The 21,706-nt window shown below is 49.9% G+C and overlaps 1 protein-coding gene across 17 annotated transcripts in view; it reads right to left on the bottom strand.

The window, feature by feature from the left end:
* Positions 1-21,706, bottom strand: part of CASZ1 (castor zinc finger 1) — a 203,611-nt gene that overhangs the window by 30,929 nt on the left and 150,976 nt on the right. For all 17 annotated transcript variants that reach the window (XM_058854850.1, XM_058854854.1, XM_058854857.1 and 14 more), the window contains 4 exons: positions 16,610-17,176; positions 8,994-9,834; positions 6,190-6,258; positions 1,744-1,834 (listed from right to left, as the gene is read on the bottom strand). In XM_058854850.1, coding sequence (XP_058710833.1) covers positions 1,744-1,834; positions 6,190-6,258; positions 8,994-9,834; positions 16,610-17,176 — 1,568 coding nt within the window. The remainder of the gene's footprint in view (positions 1-1,743; positions 1,835-6,189; positions 6,259-8,993; positions 9,835-16,609; positions 17,177-21,706) is intronic.

Here is a 21,706-nt window from a genome sequence, read left to right as displayed (position 1 = left end):
AGTTAGAAAGCAAACCAGTGAACTGAACAGCCCACAAGCAAGGAAGCCAAGCTTCCAAATCACTCACTGTAGTGGTTAGCAAGACCCTGGCTGCCACATTCATGTCAGACTAGAAACTGGGAAAAACCCTTTGCTCTTTTACACCTTCTTCATTCACACAAGTCTCTTGTGTCCCCTAGAACGTAGGATGGTTTTATTAGGAATACAGGGACAAAAGACTTTCTTCAAGTCACAGAAAAGGATGCTTCTCTACAGAAAAATAGAGCTCAAAGCTAAATCTGTATGACCAGAATATCCTTTTCAATCTCTACCTGCTTGAAACAATGAAGGGGTACCTCACTGTCAGAGCAGGCTAAATGCCTTTAAAATGAAGCTTTTTATTTCTATTTCCCACAGACATCAATATTTACCACTGAAGGTGAGAAAGTAAATCTGATTTTTTTAAAAAATAAATCAATATCCATTTATTTTGAGCAGTAATTGAAAAGGCCTGTATTCTAATGTTTAACAACTTTTCTAGTCTGCCTCATAGGAAACAAATGATTATCACTTCCACTCTTTCCTCCTATAATATCAATCCTGATCAATCTCGTTGGTATTGGCACAGGAATATATGGATATAGATTTCAACAGAAATCCCTTGGAGGCTGGAGCTATGATTTCCCAGGGTGTACATACAGGATTGCTATTGCCAATCATTGTTAATTTGTGCCCACTTATTACAAAGCGTTACTTATTCTAAAATATATCTCAGCCATAAAATAATTTGCATTTTAAAAAGCAGCCTAAATCCTTATTCCCTGCGAGACCAGACAGCTCCTTTGCAAGCAGCTTCCAGACTCCTTAGGAAATAATCATGAGGCCAATCATAATAATAGGTTTTTTTGTTTTTCCATGCTTTGTGTTTCTCTCTTTCTGGTGCAGGGATATCTGTGTCACAGTTGGGATAGACTCATCCTGATTACTCGATGCTGGGCTAGAAGGACCAGTACGTGCATCCCGGAAACTCTCCTTTGATCAATAGAAACCCACAGCCAGGCCCAGCAGCTCCAGATCAGCTTCCTCTGCTGTGGTCAGACTGATCCCCGTGAGACCCAGAGGTCTCCTAGGGCAGGGCTGCAGCTGTGGCTGGGGCACGGCAGAGGCAAACTCTGGGATTCCCTCTCCCGCATCAGCCTGACCACAGAAATGCCAGTGTCAAACTCCCGGACCTGGGACAAGGATAAACAAACACAGCACATGACCTGCTGCCTTGAGTGCATAGCCTGGCAATTCTCCCAGCAATTACAGCATCGCTCCTGCCCTGTGCCTTCCCCACAAATCCCACACTGCTGCTGCCCTTACGGGCTGTTTTGTTGCAGATACTGCTGCTACAAAGCCACTCGGGCAGCGGGAGGGAAAGACACAGACTAACAGACCAGCATTCCCTAGTTTCAGGCACAGTTTATAATGCAGCACGATTTATGCTCTTGGTGTTTCACTGATATAAATGTGGAGTAGTTCCCACTGACTTGAGCTAATCTATATTCGGCTCCTCATCGTAGCAGTCTGAGTTTGCTTAAATGGTATTAGATTGAGTTAAATGGGAACGAAATAAAGTTCTGCTAAATTCAGAACGTATCCTGTCCTCTTTCAGAGCAGCAAAGTGAAAAGGCATGTGCATGCATGTGGGAGGAAAGCACAGGACGCACACTCCCCCCGTATGTTCGGGGAGCCGTGCTGCTGTTCTGAGCACTGCTCTACCTGGTAGTTGCACTCGGGGTCGAGGCAGTGGTAATGTTCTCTGTACTGGTAGGCGCAGTGTATGTGTCCACAGTGCTGACTGCCAGAGAACCTGCAAACGGGAGAGAGGGAGACACAATAAACCACAGTCCTGGCAGCAGTGCCCGCAAGGAAGGTACAAATAAACTAAGTCCTGTTCCTGCTTTCATCTCACATGTTTATGGCATTAAACCCCACCTCCTTTATCCCCTCCAAGGATGGTGACCCTCATGCCTTCCCTTGCTTATTTGTCACTATTTAAAGGTGCTTCTTGAGCCGGATCACTCCGGTTCTGTACATCCCTAATCTGTCTTTCCCCTTGAAATTCATCTCTGTTATCTAAGTTGTTTACTTGGGGAAGCATAACGAAGGAGGGTTCGTAGAACCCAACACCACACAATTCTAGAACAGAGTTGAGATACCATGCCAACAAGTTTCAGAAACCTCCCATAACAGAAGGAGACAAATAAATGTTGGGAAAATATGGATTCTAAATTTTAAGTATAAGCCCATCTAGTAGGATAACAAAAAAGCTGCATACAGCAAAGTTGAAACGTCCTGACATACAGGGTAGCAAAAAAGACCAGAAAGACAGAGATGCCATGTAATACCTACATACAGACAGTCAGTACGTAGAATTTATTGACTGACAGACACACCAGGAATTGGCACAAGGGGATGATCCAGTAATGGGGTAATCAGTGCAATGAACTCCCTCGTGTATATTCTAGAGGACCCTAGAAGAGCTTGAAAGGGAAAAGCAGTGGAGAGAAGGGGACTCAGAGGGGAAACATTCAAAGATAAAGTACCATCTGCTCAAAGGTTCCTCAAAGGTTCCTCACGTCACTTAAGTGCTAAACACAGCAGGAGTGCATATGATAAAGGGCATGGGAAAGAAATGAGGAAGGGCAACAGATAAAAAAGGAAAATGAGAGGAGCGAGGGTATCCTGGGGAAATAGAGGAATGGGGCAGGAGCAGGGAAGATTACAGATCATTGTAAGGTGAGGTAACGTGAGGCTACGGGATAGAAAAATTTGGGATGAAAAACAATACTAAATAAGCCATTTCTGAAGCACAGTAAGGAAGAGGAGGTCAACTGTGGAGACAGCAGGGCCTCTAGGAGATGGAAAGGGGACTTAATTGACAGAAAAGATAGACATTGCTAAAAAATTAAATGACTTCTTTGCCTCAGCATTCACAAAGGGAGACAGGGACAGATGCCAGGAGCAGACATGCCTTTCCCTGGGGAAGGAGAAGAAATACTGCAGGAAATCAGGATCACGTCAGAACAGGTGATTGAGAAACTGGAGCAAACCTCAGCAGCAAAGAAGAAACAAACCACAAGGCAAACAGCAGGGCTGGCTGCACAAACAAAGGTGTGGAACTGAGAGCAGAGGAAAAGATTCCTGCTCAACACCTGGGCAACTGCTAGGCCTGTCCAGGGCAGCCACCAGAGCCAGCGTGGCACTGAGCAGGGATATGTGGGTCCACAGCACACGTAACCAGCTGGTCCTGCTAGTCCAGGGCTTTATGTCAGCAGCACCACAAGCAGCTCCTCAAGGAAAGAAAGTGACCTGTGGGAAGCTTCCTCTCTGTTCCACTGATGCGATGGGGAAAAAAGAGTAAAGGGCTTTGCAGGGCTGGAGAACTGTGCAGTGCAGGCCAGGCAGAGAAAAGAGGGTGATATAGACCTTGCTGACAAATACAAAGCAGTTCAAATTATTATCAAAAATGAGGATTCAAAATGACCAGAGATACCAGCTGGAGTTGAAGAAGGGCCAGACACCAACAAGATCTGACTCCAGGAGATGAGTTATTTGAAGCATCCTAGCAGGAATAACAATGGGCTCAGTTTTAAAAACAACAGCTAAAGAAGCACTCCAGCACTTCCAACTCCTACCCTCCTTTCCACGTGCCACGGGAAGGTGTGTGTGGTGTCTACAGCACAGGAGGGAAGGGAGAGACAAGTGTTCCACCAAGCCATGTGCTGGGGGAAGGAGGGAAGTGGCGAAACCAGCACAAAGGGGAAATTCTGTTCCTTCAGTGTGCAAGGTTGGGCTCCTAAAGGGTTATATTATCCTGTGTTTCTTCTGACACTTGAAACAGTTCAAAGCTATTAATTTTTAAAGCACAGCATCTGTTTAGGTTTTTCATAACAGAAAAGCTTACACACCACACACTTACATGCACACACACACTCACATTTACATGCACAGACTCTTCAGTACATCAACACCTCCCTCAATTTACATGAACGTACCCACAATTTCCACGCACATGAACAGACACAAACACACACACCTGAAACAAGAAAACTCACAGACCAGCTCATCACACTAATATACAAATCCAAACTCTTAAGTTGTCAATACAGACACATAGATTCATTTGCACAAGAACAACCCATTCCCTCTTCCTTTACGTTAATTGGTTCACTTTTTTTTTTGGCCAGAAAGTCTTGATCTGGCAAGAGTTGATAAATAAATAATAATAAAAATAATAAATAAAGAAGTTAGCATGCTTAGAGAGTATTTACAGACTCATTACTATGTAACGATGATGTGAAAGAAGAGAAAAAAACCCACCCCAATTACAAGGGGGGAGGAAACCCACACAGAAATAAATATTTAAGCAAGTGCTGCCAGAAGCACCATCTGCTGAGGCACTAATAATAATAATAATAATAATAATTTTTTTCTGTGGTATTTTTTTTTTTTTTAATTATAAATATACAGGGAGGAGGAGGGGGAAAAACAACCCAACCCAAACTAGCTAAGTAAGAGGTTTTGTTTTGTTGTGTGAGAGAATGGATTATCCCTGGGCAGCTTTTGGCAGTGGCTTTGGCAAACTCATTAAGCTAATTATGCAGTACAGACATAAGAGTGTTGTGTCTCTTCTCCCCCCACCCCTTGATTTTAAGGCTTTAAACTGTTTTTTTAAATGTGTGTAAATTGAAGGGAAGTGGCTGTGCTGCCAACGGGTGGCTTGCGGAGCCTTTTAAGCAGGATGTGGTGTCCCTGAGGTAGCTCACAATCCTCCCTCAGCTACCTGCCTGCCCCAGGGGAAGGGGCTTGCAGAGCTCCACAAGCAGTGAATGTAGCTGAAGTGTTTACAGCTCTCTGCTTGAGAGGGGAATGGGGGACAGAAGGGTGCCACCTCCTCTCCCACTGCAATTCCTGCAATTCCTGCAATCTCAGAAATAAAAGGATGCTGCTCCTTCTGCCCCATGCAAAGAGTGGTTTAAACCCCTGCTTTCCTTCCTTTATTCTGTATTCTCTACTACTGTATTGTCCCCGGGGGCAGTGGATTCCCACACACACTTGAGGCACTGCTGCTTGAGGAGCTGCCTGTGATGGCACAACTGTCCTCTCTTCCCCTGGTGTTTTCTGCTCCTTTCTCCTACATCAGGGATTTGGGCAAAAGGGAGGAAATTAAGTCACTTGTTCCATTCTCGAGCTAGGAGAGTGCTGTTCCCACTCTTTTTCCCTGCCAAAATGTTCCCTTCATTTGCCTAGCAGCTGACTCCCACAGGGAGACTGTGGGCTCTGGTAAGGTGGGAAAGCACAGTACACACTCCCTTTCCCTGTCATTATTAAGTGCCCAAGTGCTGGTGGGAGCAAACCCTCCAGTTTTCTCTCTGGAGAGAAGTGTTTGCTTGCTTCCCTGCCTCGTGTCTGTCTGGATACAAGGGGCTTTGGTGGGAGCTTTCTCACATTACTGATGGAGGATTCAGCTGGCTGGGGACAAAACCTGCTAGACCCTTTATACTAAGAGCTCTAAACCAGGTAGGTGTTATGCAATCATCTCCTCTGTCCCTCTGGCTCTTGTGGCATTACTCACTCTGTCCCACCACAACAGCCTTGGGCTTCCTCTCAGCATCACTGTCCTGACCTAAGCATGCCCACAGCTGTGATAAGGTGCCCTACTCTGCACCTGATTCAGTGAGGGTTTCTCAGACAAATGAGCTGCAAAAATGTTCTAGGATAAACATCCCACGTTGATGCCAAGAGCTCTCTAAACTCAGGTCACTTGTGAATCTCCAGCCTAGATTCTCATCAGGGCTGAGATGTTTTCTGGTTGCCTCCTGCAGACACTGGACATGGTAGGGGAAAATGCACTGGACAGAAAGAACAGGCAAGAGGCAGGACTCCCATTTAAATCCTGGGCGTCTTCAGTGAAGCAGTTTTCCACTATTTGTCACAAAGTCTAACAGCTCCAGGGAGCTAAGCATGTTCTTGGCACCACTGTATACCGCTCACAGCTACTGCTCTCCCAAGCAGGGGGACAGAGCAAGTACAGATGCCATGGGAAATGGAAGTGCCAGTCTGGTTTAAACACTTGATCCAGGCAAGAGGTTGTCTCTCCCACCACCACTCCACCTTCTTACACTCAGCCCTCTCCCCAGCAAAGTCAAATGTTTTGCCTACCTGGCAATATACTTCTGGTAAATATTTACGTCTTCGCTGACGGCTGGTTTGTCAGTAGGTAATCCATTCCTAATGAGAGACACACAGGGCAGAGCTGGTTAGCAGGAACAGGGCACAGCTTAAACTCCTTGTTTCTCTCACATGCTGCTGACAGATCAGGAGAGAGGGCCTAGGGAAGGGTCCCAGCAAAGACACCCATATGTTTGAATTCCCTCCCCTTTACCCTTCAAATCCTTCTTTTCCTAGGGAAACACACAGGCTGCCCACCACCCTTCCGGCATCCTCCCTCTTTGCAGGACTCAGAGCAGTTTGAGAAACTGGGAAGATCAACCACAAAAGCCTGCTTCTACAGAAAAAAAGCCTATACAAAAAGGTGATGGCCACATGCAAACAAACAGCTCTCTGAGGCACCTGGCAGCGCTGCCCTTGCGTGCACGGAAGCTTTGCCCCTGGCTCAGCTGCAGGAGAAGAGTCTCTGCCAGCCATGGTGTGAGTTATTCCCCATTTCCCTGTGGCCAGCAGCCCTGGTGCTCTATCACCAGCACTGCAACAGTGGCTCCAGCCCCTGGATAGGGCCTCAAATGCCTCTTTGTTTCACAGATACCCCAAAATTCTAACAGACAGATTACGTACTTTAATCAATGAGAAAACCACCCCAACTGTCACATAGGCCTGGATTACTTTACATCATTAGCAGACAAAAATAACATCCTCAGAATTTGTGAAGAGGGAAAATGAGATGCAGGGCCAGACTCAAGCCTATCCATGAGACAGGGCCACCCCAATGCCCCTCCAGATAGGCTGCACACCATCTTCTTCATGAGCTACCTGAGCCCAACCTCCACTCCTCCTCCTTGCAGCTCTGCACCCTGGCTTGGACACCTTGGCACAGAGTTCACGTGAAAGTAGACGAGTTCAGAGCAGGTTAATGGCATTGGATCGAAGAGAGTTTAAACCCATGGCAAGGGTGTATGTGCAGATGTGTGAGAGTAAAGGGCAATTCCTGCCAGGTTATTGAACCCAGTGGGGACTGGGAATGGGAAGCCAGGGCCCAGATACCACACTCTGCACCTCCTTCACCAGCACAATTAACAGGCTGCTGTCTTTTATCATGGAAGCCTGGATCTAGTGAGCAGCCTGAAGGAGAAGGGACCAGAGGCCGTTTTGTACTGCAGTGTGTGATCAGGACACAGGAAGAGGCCCTGGTCACCTCCATTCCAGCTGCAGTCCCATCATGATGCCCTGGTTGAGGAAGTCCTGTGGCCAGAGGAAGCACCGTGGTGCTGGCTGACCCACATCTGGCAAGAGGCAGGAAACGAGCAAGAGAAAGGAAAACAAACTGGGATCCCAGTGCAACACCACAGCAGTGAGAGGGGCTTGCTCATCTTGCTTGTGCCTTCAGGCACAGCTCTAGGATGGCAACTGAACCCAGGCACAGAGCCTCGGACCAAGTCACCCATCACAACAAGGGCACTGAGTCTACAGGAATATTTACAACACTGTGGTTTTAAGTAACAGAAGTCCCTGCCTGTCATCTGTAGCACATACAGGTTCATCCTGAGTAGGACCCTGAGCAGACCCTGAGCATCCTGAGTAAATGCAGATGTTAACAGTCCTCTGTCCTTCCCTACACACCTTTACCATGGAGCTCCCCATCTGTCTGCAGGCAGTTGATAAACAATCATTTCACATGGAAGACAGGTACCGTTACATGGCTCTGCCTTCCACGTGGGGAAACAGGGAAAAACTGGGTGATGCAGACTTTTTTGGGACTGCAAAGAGCATTCAAGCCAGCTCAAGATCTCCTATGTCCATATAACAAACACAAACCAGCCTTTTTCCTCATCAGAGGACCAAGCAGTAGGGTGTGTGTGATGGCACAGAGGGCACAACAGAAGGCCCTGGCCTTACTACAAATGACCCTGTGGGATTCACAGTTTACAACAGCACCAGGTTCATGGTGAGAAACAAGTAAACCCAAACCATGACAAGAAAGCAGAGAAGTCTCTCCCTTCCTTCCTGCTGCAGCCTGACATACATATGTATCTCTTCTACAGCTCCCACCTCTGGAAGTCACATTAAAAAGTAATCCAAGGTTTGGCAAGGCCTTCAGTTACCTCCATTCAGTCAATGGCATCACTGCAGAGATTGCTGGCAACATATGTGCAGGAGGTTATTAGTGGTAATTGGGCTAATAAGTTTGCCCAGTCTGAGGGGCTAATTGAATCACCTCTGTTTGTGTAAGCAAATTGAGAAGACACAGGCCTGGCCCCACAGAAGTAGGTGTATGCCTAACTCCTATGGAAATTGAGGGGAATTAGGCACCAAAATGTCGTCTGAGTTCTGGGACGAACAAAAAACCCCATCTTGGTAGCAGTAAAGTCAGCAAAGTCATGCCTCTGAGTTAAATGGAAACAAGAATCAGGTTCTCCTACAGACACATCCAGATGCTTGGGAAAGCAAAGGGAGAAGAAAACAAAGTAGTTCCAACCTTGACCTTTAGAGTGCTGACAGCACCATGTTCCCTCCTCTTTCATTTTAACACTTGAATGCAGGAGCTATTGGACTTCAGATTCATGGCTATGGCTGCTGATGGCAGGTCACAGCCTTAGTGCAAACCAGATAAATAGAGATGTAAGGTGTAAAAGAGGAGCAGAGACTTTGACAGAGAGCAAAGAGAGACATTCCATGAACAATGCAGTATTTAATAGTGCAAGAACTCGGAATTGCCCACAGAACCACACACAGACTTACGGTATGATCCCCCACGAGTACTTAGATAAGAGAAGTGTGAGTATACTTACTTTACTGTAGAGACTGTTCCAGTTGTGATGGAGTCTGTCTTGGAGAAAGTTGATTTCAGGTACTCAGGAGTGTTGAATGGCAATGAGATGGACTGCTCTGGCCCGGCCACGGGAGTGCTGCTGGGGGTACTGGCGAGGGAAGCAGGGGCCAGGCTGGGCACTGGAGCTTTTACTGGAGTAAGCTTCTGAATGTTCCTCACATCATACTTGGAAGGCCGGCCTACCTTGCCTGTCTTGAAGGCGATGGCTCCTCCCATATCTGGGCTTCCTTCCCCAGGCTTGAAAAGGTGCAAGTACTTGACGTTTTCTAGGTCATACTTGGAGGCCTTCTTGTAAGTGTTGCCGTTCTGTGGCCTGATGCTCTCACCTGTCTTCAGCTTTTGAATGAAGAAGTCGTACTTGGAGGCCCGTGACATCAGGCCCTGCATCTGGGAGCTACTGGGGGAGGGCAGTGGCAGGATAGTGGCTTTGGTCTCCGTCAGCATGGAGGTGTCTGGACCTGGCACCCGAATGGGCTGTGCCAGCACTGAGGACGGCTCTTTGCCCAGCTTGGAGCCCAGCTCCTCAGATTTGGCCAAGTGCATGGGCCACGAGAGCTGCTCTCCAGCTTTCAGTTTGCGGATGTACTCCTCATACTTGGAGAAGCGGGCTCGTTTGCTCATGGCATCTTCGCTGGGGAGAGAGGCAGCAGGTGCCGCGGCCTCTGAGGTAGCAGTGTTCAGCTTGTCGAAGCTGATCTTGCGGGCCAGCTCGTCCCGCATGTTCTGGTCATCGTAGCCAAACATGCCCAGGAACTCGTTCATGGTGGTGGCAGCGTAATCCCGCAGTGATGAAGCTTCCCCTGCAGTGAAACCAGAGGAGAGAGTCACACAAGGCACTGATTTTTCTTCTCCTCCTATACCAGCACTAGTAGCAGGGACGGGGGGAGGAAGGGGAGAGGGGAACATGATCTACTGACGTTTGGCTCACTTGTTAGGTTTTATGACTCTTAAATTAATTTGTTTAAAAAAAAAAGTAATTAATACTGGGGTAAAATAAAAAGAGTTCATCAATGCCAGGAAAATCAATTTCCTAAATGTTCTAGCCGATGGCTTTTCAGTACATTAAACAAAGTTTCATAAATGTCTCTGCACTCTTGCCTTGGTCTAATATGAAGAAAAAGTAATTTTACTGGAAGTGAGACCAATGCCAATATGCCGAGGTTTGTACAGATCTGTCCTTGTGTATATTTGTGTATGGAAGGAGGTGCACAGAGGATAGATGGCAGCATGTGTAAAGGGGAAAACCCACGTGAAAATGCTGTGTGTGTTGGTGAAGAGCAAGCAGGGTTGAGAGCAGGCAGGACAGTGTGGTGTGAAATGGATAAGGGAGATGGGCGAGGCAATGTATGGGGTGGAGCAGGAGGAGGTCAGAATAGAATAGTGCAGAGAGGAGGAAAGCAGCAGAGATGGAGATGAATTGAGGCAGGGGAAGAGCAGCAAAGGCTGTGTGCATAAGAAACCTGGCAATGAGGAGGGCAGGAAGGAGCAGAGAAGAGAAGGCAAGACAAAGACAGGACAGCTCCCAATCACAGTTGCAGTCCTTCCTTCCCTGTCAACTTTGTAAGGGTTCACTCAGCTTGCCCTCTTCCTTCTCAATCCCTGTAACTGGACAGCTACTACTTGCCATGTGGAAAAGGGCCAGTCCAGTGAATTCTATGGAAACCTACAGGCAGCCTCTCAAGCAGCCAGGAACAGCTTCCAGTAACACCAGGAAAGGGGAAAGTCCAGACAGGTGAAAAATAGGTAAGGAACAGCCTTCTCTCCATCAGGATTTACACTGAGGAGAGAAATCTGTTGTCCTGATGTGGGCTCCAGGGAGGGGGAGAAAGCCAGTGCTCTGGAGCATGGGTTGGGAAGGGGCAGGAAGGAGTTAGTCTAATGGAGCCTGATTACGGGGAGGAAGAATGAGGAAAAGCTGTCCTTCCTTGGGTCTCTCCCTTCCTTCTTCCCTCCCCTACTCCCTAAGGCAGTTTCACAGGTCACCAGGATGGGAAGAACACACATCTGGAGGTCACCCAATATCAGGGTAAATGACTGCTCTGATGTGCCGGCTTGGCCTCATTTAGGCTTCAGCCTGACAGTGCTCCTCCTCCTCTCCCTCTTGCTTTCTCCTGCAGAGTAAAGATTTACTGTGTGCAGGAGTTCTTCAAACCTCCCTCGTCATCTTTACTCAACACTTGCTGTGGCTCTAATGGGCAAGCACTCTACCTTCCCAGGCAGCCAGCACAGGGAGGTGCACCGGCAGCAGAAGGCAACTTCTGGCCTTGGGGTCCCACTCAAAACACTGCCTTGAAACACAGTGGAAAAGGCACCAAGATGCTGCCACAGAACATGTCAGTAGATCCAAAAGATCCCTAAGATGTGGGGAATCTGACAGCCAGGGATGCCACTTGCACAGGCAGGCACGTACGTGAGAGCATTTCCACGCACACGAGAGCCTGTCAATGAGCACAGCTGAAGTTCAATAGCCATCAGCTCCCACAAATCAGTTTTCACAGGACTCTATGGAGGAAAAGACTGCCTGTGACGGGCACTAAATAGGCAAGACCATGAAGGTCACATTCCTGCTCCAGGATTGCCCGGAATAGCTGTTTTACTGCAGCAGAAGTGCTGCTACACTGGTTCCCTGTGTACGTGGTTCTGGGGGAAGGCGGTGTGAAGAACACGCCTGGAGCCTCCAAGGCAAAGGACAAAGCCACACCTGCTGGGACCTGGTTTAGCCCAAAATGACCTTCCAGTTCCAGACACTTAAGCCCAGCATTCTGCGTGGGATTTGGGATGCCTGACTCCAGAATAAACACCCTGTTAGTCACAGAATGGGTGGCAATGCCCCTCCAGTGTCAGGCTCAGAGCATAACACAACCTCATGGCTTGGGATTAATCTTACAGGATGTTAAATGCAGAACCATTCCTCACTGGGTCCAGTAACAAGATTTGCCTACAGGACAACTTTAACTAACAGCATATTAAAAAAATTAATTCTGCCTTAAAGCAGTTCTCCTCTTCACCTCTTTTTTTTTTCTTTTCCCCACTTCCACTTCAGTGTAACCCTGTGACCCAACAAAGGAGACCGAACCCAAGAAATCCCTACTGATCTAACAATTTCCTGTTGCTGTTAAATCTGCTTTCCCTGTTCTGCTTTTCCTTTCTTTTTAGACCTGTAAAACAACCCCCAGCTTCCCTCATAATGCCCTGACTTCCAAGCACTGCACAGAAAAACTTTAGCCAGCCTGTGTCAACCTGCAAGGGGAAAAAGAATACCACACTGAGGATCTGATATGAAATTAAACTAATAAATGTGATTTTTGCTAGCTTTAGCCGCTGCCCTGAAAGTCAGGGTGTCCCATCTTTGCTACCATGTGGCTATACCTCAACCGGTGTAAACAGATGCAAAATCCAAGCCTATAGGAAAGGGTGGGGGGTGGTTCAGAACTTCTTTTGAGCTTTGTGAAGTCTGAGTTCAGCTTTCACTGTCATGGATTTAACTCCCCAAATCCACCTTGAATTCTGCTTTTCCTTTGCTCAGATTTGGTTCCAGATGATCACAACACCTTCCTTGATCAACAGATTTGATTTGCTGGTGTTGCTCAGTCTTTCCTCACCCACATTTGAGATGAAGCTCTGGCCAGTGCCCACTGCCAGGAAGTGCAGCTCTACTCATCCACCATGAGCTCAACAAATCTCCTGAAGTTAAAACAACCTGCATTCAATTGCTCGGGCACCTAACATGAAGGACAGAGTCTCCTCCAGGGGAGGCACCTTACAGAAGGGAGCTGGCTCACCAGAAAGATCGTATGAGACCCCAGCATCTCACTTGATAAAGACTTTCAGACAACGGTGAAGAGGTAATTGATACTATCTAACTGACAGAAAACCCTCCTCATATCCACCAACTTACAAAAACCAAGCAGGACAACAGTTGGGAAACGCTCCCTGCGAGGAATCCTGGAAGCCACAGGAAGCATTATCCCAGGTTTTCCTCCCCCTTCCCTGCAGTGCATTTTCCTGTCCTTTCCTGTGTGATAATAAAGGGCTCCCTCTCCCCTTGCCGCTGCTCTCCATTTGTGGGCATTGCCAAAGAGCAGAGATCTGTGTGTCTCAGAGCAGCTATCATATCACAAAGGATCCGAAGCTAGCAAAAAAGGCGCTAAAAATAGCCTGCAGCAGCACACTATATATGGAAGGAAAAGCAAAACAGCCCAAATGGAGTGCAAGGTCTGGATACTGGGGGATGGGACATCCCAGCCAGGGATCTGTCCTTTATTCTGCTTGGGAGGGAAAATATGTAGACTTGGGGGATATAGAATGATGAGCAAGAAACTGGCACTCCGCATGTATACTCTCCTAAGTGGAGTCTCCCCAGGAAATTAGAAAGAGAAAACTCTCCTGCTTGAAAACAGGGCCAATGAATATTCCAAGAGACAGCCAAGAAGCTAAGAAAAGAAAGGCAGATCTGAAAGCTTGTACAGGGGGAAGCTCCTACTGACTGCTTTAGCCCACTGCCTAACAGAGAAAGTGAAGAACATGTGTAGGAAAATCTGCCTGGGTATGTGTGCGTCAGTGAACGATTGTGGAAAGGGATCTGTGTCAGAGTCTGCACTGAGAAATCTCATTGCTATATATAAACGTGCACAGAGAAACACAGCCTGGCCAGTGGGCAAGAGAGGGTGCCTGAATGAATGAAGAACTGTATCTGCACGTCCAGATCAGCTTCTGACACCCATCTCCTGACAGACACCAGCTTTGTGACTCCTGAATGTGCTTCCCAGGTGGACCAGGAAGGAGGCACACAGGGCAAGACTGAGCACCGAGTCCTTTAGTCCTGTTTTTCCGAGGGGAGGCTCAAAAAGAAACTCCATCTTATTTCAAAGCATGAGGCTTGAGTAGCATTGTCCGAGTCTCTGTGAGCTTCTGCCTGATCCACAGCAAGCCTTCCTGTCAGCCTGGAAGGACACAAACGTGGCCAGGGTTTGGCAACAGACCACAAGAGGTACTGGTGGAAGACATGGGCACTAACTGAATCCCCAGAAAGTGGATAATGTGTGTACACACCAGGACCCTGGGAAGCAGGAACCCTTCTCATCCCCATATAATTAGGATCACTTTTCCCACTAATCAAGAAAGCCTGTTAGTGTAGGATTTGGTTTTCTGTGTGGCTCCTGCTTTTCACAGAAGTTTCCAGCTGATGCAAGTATGGGCTCAGTTTTAAACACTGCTCAGCACTCGTACCCTCTGCTCTCACAGGGAGCAACTGGTGCTCAGAATCTTCAAATCAAGGTTTCTGTGATGACTCCCCCAAAGCCACTTTGACTGGGAGGGCAGAGCTATATTCCTCTCCTTTCATCGGACTCCTGCAACCCCCCAACTTCTGACAAAAAAATCCCTCCTTTTTGACAGAGGGAGTTCCAAATCTCGCTGGAATAAATTTAGCTCACACCCAGTAATATCAGGTCTTGAGAAGACTTGGTGATGAGCAGCTGAAAATTCATTTCCTGAACACTGACAGAAAAAGTAAAGGAAAATAACTTTGTCCTTTCCAAAGCAAGGGATGTTTCTCGTGCTTTCAGGGAAATGTTGCAAATGACATTTATAACAAGGTTCTTGAAGCAGACACTGGAGACGTGGCAACACGTCTGTTTGCAAGTCAAATCCCACGTGGTTCTATATCTAAACTGGACCCCTCCTGTGCCATTACCTGCCTTAGACATAAATAAAGCTTAAGTCCCCCCCCTTCCTGAACAGTTACCCATTTCTGCACAATCCTTTGACAATACAGCCCTGCAAAGGTATTTTACTCAAATCTCTTCCCCCAGTGAGAAACCTCACCTTCTTTTCATTTTCCCTAGTTTGGTAACATTTTTTAAAAATTTAAGTTCCCCTCCTTTTAGTTTTCATAGCAAATAAAAGCTGCAAATGGTGGGGTGGGGTGGAGTGGTGTGAATTAAAACAAACTAAACCAGAGTCCAGGCACAATCACCTTGTGTCTGGGAACGACAAGGGCTTTCCTATCAAAGGAAACTGAAGGTCACACTTTCCCTCATTGATCTTGCAATGTTTGTTAATTACTCTGTCACTGATGTGGCGAAGGATAATTAAACAGCTCTGTTTATATCTTATATGCATAATTATGTGCGCTGCCACTGAACTCGTGAAGACTAGAGAATGTGCCTCTCCAGAAGGGGAACGGACAGACGGAGATGAGTTTCAGCTGCATTATTAACAGGAGGAGGAAAACATGCGCACACACAAAAGGAGGAAAGTTTGATGGATTCACAAAGTGCTGAGATCAGGGGAGGGGTGCGTGCAGGTGGAGCAGATTAGGGGAAGATCTTTCAATTACAGATCCAGCCCAGCTGAGTGACAAATGGGGAGGGAGCTGCTCTGCCCTAATGGAGAGAGTTCAATTCACCCAAAGCTTTTATCAAGGCTTAGCACTCATACACGTCCCTGAATCAATCTGGGGGAAACCTGGCTATCAGAAAGGGAGCAAGAAAATCATCTGAGGCTTTCCCAAATGTCTCTTGTTGAACTCAGCTCTTGAATGAACCACCAAAATAAAGCAGAAGCAATCTGAAAATAGGAAATACACAGCCAGAGGAAGAACACACAAGATGGTGGGGGAAACTGAGGTCTGGGAGCGGCATTTTCACCAGCTGGATCCCGAGCTCATGGTGGACAAGGCTCAAGGACTGAGCCCCTGGGGAGGGGAAGCAGCACCACGACATGAGCGTCACCTCAGCCCCTCTGCCTGGGCCGAGGGACCATGAGGCAGCAAGAAGGGATGGTGATGTTCAGTGTTGGGTGGCTCTGTAGGGACTCTCTGGGGACCATCCCAGCCTTGTCCTGGCTCAGTTTGGCCTCCCACAGGCTCCTCCTGGTCTGGTCCAGTTCCTGGAGGAACACCTCAGCAGCCATTCCCTCCAGAACCTGCATCCCAGTGACTACTCCCATCCTGCCTGGCCCCACAGGTGGAGCTGCCCGTCCAGGGACATGCTCAGTTCACCTGAGGTCCCACAGGTCAGGGCTTGGCCTCGGCAGCCACGGAACAGGCAGCCCTGCCAGAGCTCCTGGCCCTCCCCCAGCTCCTCCTGGGGCTTTCACGGTCAGTAACTACTAATCAAGGTGCCACGTGTGGCCATGAGTGTGCTTAGATAACCCAGCCAGCCCGTGTGCAGACACCCTGCAGAATCCACCTGGGACTTGTCACAAGACAAATCTCTGCTTCTCTTCGCTTTCGTGGGAATACAAGACCAGGAAACCAGCACCCACCACAGCTACGGCCATCTGAGTGGTGTGAAGGAGTCTGGAGGGTGAGATTTGCCCTACCCAGGGATCTGTGGTCTGGAAAGACCTATCCAGCCATGTCCACCTTCACCCCACCCTTCTTGGGAAGGGGAGGCTAAGCCAGAGGCAAACTCTGTATGGTCCCAAGAGCAAGATGACGGGCCTCAGCAAGGGGATCAGGGCTCTCACCTGCCCCCTTGGCTTCCAAGTGCTGCAGGACCTGGCATGGACACAGAAAATCTAACTCTGAAGCTGCCCTGTGTCACGAAATGGAGGGGACAGAGGGCTTACCTGAGGTGGTTCCTGCACCCAGCTTGGAGCCTGGTTCGCCACTGGAGGACCGGTAGGCATCGTCCTTTGCTGGCCCATCTGAATCCCTGTCATCCAAGAAGTTCCCGTCCTGTGAGCCCCTCAGAGCGTCTGCCTCGTCCCCGTTATCTTCCTCATCGCTGCAGCCCTTGGGCTGCACCATGTAAACCCCTTCAGGGGGCACCTCTGCGCTCTCGGTGCCCTTACACTCCTTGCCCTCTGCTCGCCCCAGCAAGGGCTCCTCATTGTACTCCCCGTTCACCCATTTCTCGATCACCTCCCTCCTTTTGTCCTCCTCGATCTTCTGCACGCGGCTGAGTCCATCTGAAAACTCTGTCCCCAGCTCTTTGGTCCCAGGCTGGGGCAGGTCCTTGTTGCTGCTCTCCTGCTGTGGCCCCTTGTCCGCACGTGCCTGCTCAGCTCCCCCGTGGTCGAAGACGACTTGGCGGCTCAGCTTGGCACAGATGGCATTTAGCTTCAGGCCGCCTTTGCGCTTGGCAGCCATCGCGGGTTTTCCTGAGGCTGCGTCAGTGCATATAGTTCTTTCAGCTGCGAAGAGAGAGGAGAAAGAAGCAAGGAAGGGCATTAGTGGGATCAGACAACTTGAACCCAAACAGCAAAAGGATGGTGCCAACCCAATGGGCTTTTAGGCACGGCCAGTCTCATCCTTGGAAAGGTGGAGCTACTATGTGCTTCCTAAGCTCTGAGTGGAAGCCCGGCCAGAAGAGCTTGTGAGAAGCATCCTCTCAACCTGCTGGGACCAAAATATGCCACTGGCCACAAGAAAGGAACTTATTTGTGCTGGGACAGAACTGGGCTTGAAAGGCCCCAAACATCTCAGGCAGGTGAGCACGGCACCAACCTTCGTTCCTGGCTGAGGCAGGACACGGGTTTGTTAAAAGCCCAGACTGTCCTCTCCTTCAGACTGCAGCACCACCTGCTTTAGGTCCCCAGCTCTATCCCAGATGTAGTGGGTGCCAAAACCACACCAGCCAGTGACTGCACCCAAGCATCTCTAGCAAGGACAACAGCTTCCCAAGCCTAACCCTATGGGACAGTGAGGAATACACCTAAAAGAGCTTGTGCATTGTCTAAGAGAAGAGAACCAGTACGGAGGACAAGAGCCCTGGCAAAGTGTGTGTACTGGAGCACCAGAACAAGACTGGTGTGTCCCACTGGTATGGAGAAAATCGCTGTGGGCTGGTACTGGCTGATCAGGCCCCTTTGCCTGCTTGCTCTTGCACACAGGAAATTCTGCTCTCATACTTCCCAGCACAATCAACTAATTAGTGTGAGTTTGTTATTTTAATGTAGTTTATTCATATGTGACAGCTAGTAAAGGAGGGGTAAGAGAAGGTAGGGGGAGAGAGGAAGAAGGTAAGGTCTTAACTTCAAGGTCACAGAGAATCTTGCACTAAATGGTCTCTATCAGAGTCTCTTGCATAATTATTGCACCAACAACTAACAAGGTTCAATCCCAAATAAAAGCAAAATAATTATTCTAAAGCAGCTGCACTGTCTCATTTCTATCTTTATGTCTGATACCTCTGAGAGATGCCCAGACTAAGCAGGGTTAAAGGACGGAGGGCTGCAGTGGGCACACAGCCTGGCTCTTCCCCCAGAGCAGAGCCGAGGCAGACCCTGCCCTGCATTCCAGGGCTCAGGAAGAGCACTCAGTAAAACACTTGCTGGTCACACATGCCACAGGAGTTACTGTGGGGATATTGCTGGAGGTGGAGGTCCCTCCAAAATGGGCTCTTGTATTTTACATTGTGCTTAAAGAGGGACCAGTCATGTGTAGACCGAACAGAACATGTCTCCAGACCTCAAACGATGAGAATGGGTTCCTCCACTGCACAGGAGTCCCTCGTGGCACACACCTCCCTGTCACCAGCACAGAGGTGCTGCTCCACAGAAGCACAGTGAGATTAATCAGACCCCCTACAATGCACCCAGAAGCCACCGTGACAGCCCCTAATCCCATAACATGACAGCCCAATACAAACAGACTGAAACTTTAGACCTGCTGTCCAACAGCCAGAGAGTGGCTGCTTAGCGTAAACTCCTGACAGCTTCAGACATGCTTCCCTGTCAAGGACGGCAAGAAAAATAACCCCCCGACAAATATATCAGCCCCCTGCACAAAGAGAGGCAAAATGTACTCCTCCACGTTCCAAACGCACCCCCCGGCACTAACACCTACGTGCAATCATGCTTTCACAAAGGGCAAGCACACGATGCTCCCAAACACGTCCCTCCCCATCTAGAAATTACAGCTGTTCAAAGAGCTGTGTGTATGCGCTGGCACACTCTGTAAACACAGTCCTACACGTACAGGTTAAGAAGTCCCATCTCCCCAAAATACATTCCTGTGCCTTCCCCCACGCATTCCTTTTTCACACATTCCCCAACACAAGCCTGCAGCCCTCGCACACACAGATGGGCACAGGCAGATGCCCACGAAGCTGCAGGTCTCTGTTTGCCGGTGCCTTCCCTTCCAATTGCATTCCCACAATTTAGGGCACAAAGTGAAGGCCGATCCTGTGCCCAGCTGGTACCACAGAGGGAGTCTCAGGAGGCTGCTGTGAGCTCCAAGTGGAGCCTGGCCAGGACATTTAGGGTTCATGCCTGTGGGCTCAGGCCAAGGGCCAGGAGAACCCTGCTGGCTGCAGGTGGCTGGACAGAGCCTCCATGCGGTGCCTGCCTGCGGCCAGGGCACTGGGTCAGCACGGAATCACCAGCCTCTCTCCCCAACACTGCCTGCTGATTCCCTGTCCACGTTCTCACCACAGCCAGCCCTACTTAACTGGTGAGATCAGCATGGCTCACAGCTGGAGATAACTGGGAGGCAGACATTCGACAGCCTAAATCCTCACTGCCCTACCCCTTTCTGCCAGGAAGGCAGATCCCGTTATTCTGGTCTGGAGGTGAGCAGCCAAGTGTGTGCACCAGCTGGCAAATGAATATATAAATATTTATTCAAAGGAAAAGAGGAGCAGACGTTCCTGAGGCTGCACTTGCCGCGTATGCAGCAATTCCAGGGAGCCTGCAACTTGTCTTCCATTCCTGCTCTGCCTCCTTCCATCTCACACACCCTGGCTTTGCCCCTCTACCTCCCCAGCTTCTGCCCACCAGCTCCTGCCCTGCCCCTTGGCATCCTTCCTTTCCCTTCTTGTGTTTGGGATTTTTTTCTCTTTGACATTTTGAAAATCTTTTCCTAAAGTTTAAGCTGAAAATAAAGGAAGTTCTGAAAACATACCACTTCCCTGATCTATAAAATGAACCCTCTCAGATACCTTCCTGGAATGGGATTTGCTCTGAAATACCGAGGCTCTTGCACATCTACATCTCACCTGTCCCAATACAGGTGGAAATCAGAACTTCCAGCTTCTCTTGCCAACCTTGCAACCACTCTCTCCAGGTCTGGAGACATTATTTTATCTTTCCATTTCCTTACTTCCTTGTCTATGGAATGGGAGGGACATTATCAACATTCCTGTTCCCCTCTTTTAGGCTGTCAAATCCGCGAGCAGAAGGGAAACCCTTCTTACAGAGAAATTCTGAACATGAGCCTTGAGTTGGAGGAGAGCAGAGCACCTGTATTTCATTCTCTCAGGCAGAGGGAGAGAAGCTGAGTTGCTGGATGAGGGATCTTTCCATCTGCCCAAGGTCGGGACTGCCAGATCCCCGAAGCCAGGCAGAGGCACCCTCCCCCCAGGTCGAGCTCCCCACCCCAAATCACTGTTTAAAGATTCCAGACTAAGTAAACATCCCCCTTCATTTTCTTCGTCTAAATAGAAATGTTTTGATTTCACATCAATCTAAGGAAGCCATTTATAACCTGAGCCTGTCACACGGACTTTTCATCTCCGCCCGGGACAAACTCTCCCACAAGCTCTATTTACACTGAGCACTTCCTCTGAAAACAATGCCACCGGGAGTTTACTCCTCTTTCCCCCTCTCCACACCCTTCGAGGAGACACAGGCTCTTCCCCCTCTGTGCCCATCGCGGTGGCATCTTAATGGCAATCCTCCCTTTGAAGGCCAGGCACAGCTCGCTGCAGCCAGGGCTGCCAGGGAGGCGGACAGAGCTGACCTCGCCATCCCCCAGCCCTGCCAGCCCAGGCTGCTCCCCCTGCCCCGGTCCCCTTTGCTGCCCCTGCCAGCCCAGGCTGCTGCCCCAGCCCCGGTCCCCACTGCTGCCCCTGCCCCGGTCCCCACTGCTGCCCCAGCCCCGGTCCCCTCTGCTCCCCCTGCCCCGGTCCCCTCTGCTGCCCCAGCCCCGGTCCCCTCTGCTCTCCCTGCCAGCCCAGGCTGCTGCCCCAGCCCCGGTCCCCTCTGCTGCCCCAGCCCCGGTCCCCTCTGCTGCCCCTGCCCCGGTCCCCACTGCTGCCCCAGCCCCGGTCCCCACTGCTGCCCCAGCCCCCGTCCCCTCTGCTGCCCCTGCCAGCCCAGGCTGCTGCCCCAGCCCCGGTCCCCTCTGCTCCCCCTGCCCCGGTCCCCTCTGCTGCCCCAGCCCCGGTCCCCTCTGCTGCCCCAGCCCCGGTCCCCACTGCTGCCCCAGCCCCGGTCCCCTCTGCTGCCCCAGCCCCGGCCCCCTCTGCTGCCCCTGCCCCGGTCCCCTCTGCTGCCCCTGCCCCGGTCCCCTCTGTTCCCCCTGCCCCGGTCCCCTCTGCTGCCCCAGCCCCGGTCCCCTCTGCTGCCCCAGCCCCGGTCCCCACTGCTGCCCCAGCCCCGGTCCCCTCTGCTGCCCCAGCCCCGGTCCCCTCTGCTGCCAGCACCCCCGAGCCGGGCTCTCCCGCTGCAGCAGCACCGTCCCACCCATCAGCCCCACAGCCGGTGCTGCAAAGCTGCCCCGGGCTCAGCCCTGCCTCCCCCGAGGGACAAACGGGCTGTGGGGAACTCGCGGTGTGCAAGAACAAAGGGATCCGCAGCCCTGGACAGAATATCCCAGCCAAGGGGCAAACTGCTACAGAGATAAGTCCGGCTCTGCCGGGAGAGGAGAGAGCCCAAGCCTGGCTTTAGCTCGGGGTTAATGCAAACGGAGGCGGGCAGAGGGGAGAAGGGTCCCAGCTGGAA

This window comes from Poecile atricapillus, chromosome 22 (assembly GCF_030490865.1).
Source record: "Poecile atricapillus isolate bPoeAtr1 chromosome 22, bPoeAtr1.hap1, whole genome shotgun sequence".
NCBI lineage: Eukaryota > Metazoa > Chordata > Aves > Passeriformes > Paridae > Poecile > Poecile atricapillus.
Note: the sequence above shows the minus strand (reverse complement) of the source record. Positions and strands in the feature narration are given on the sequence as shown.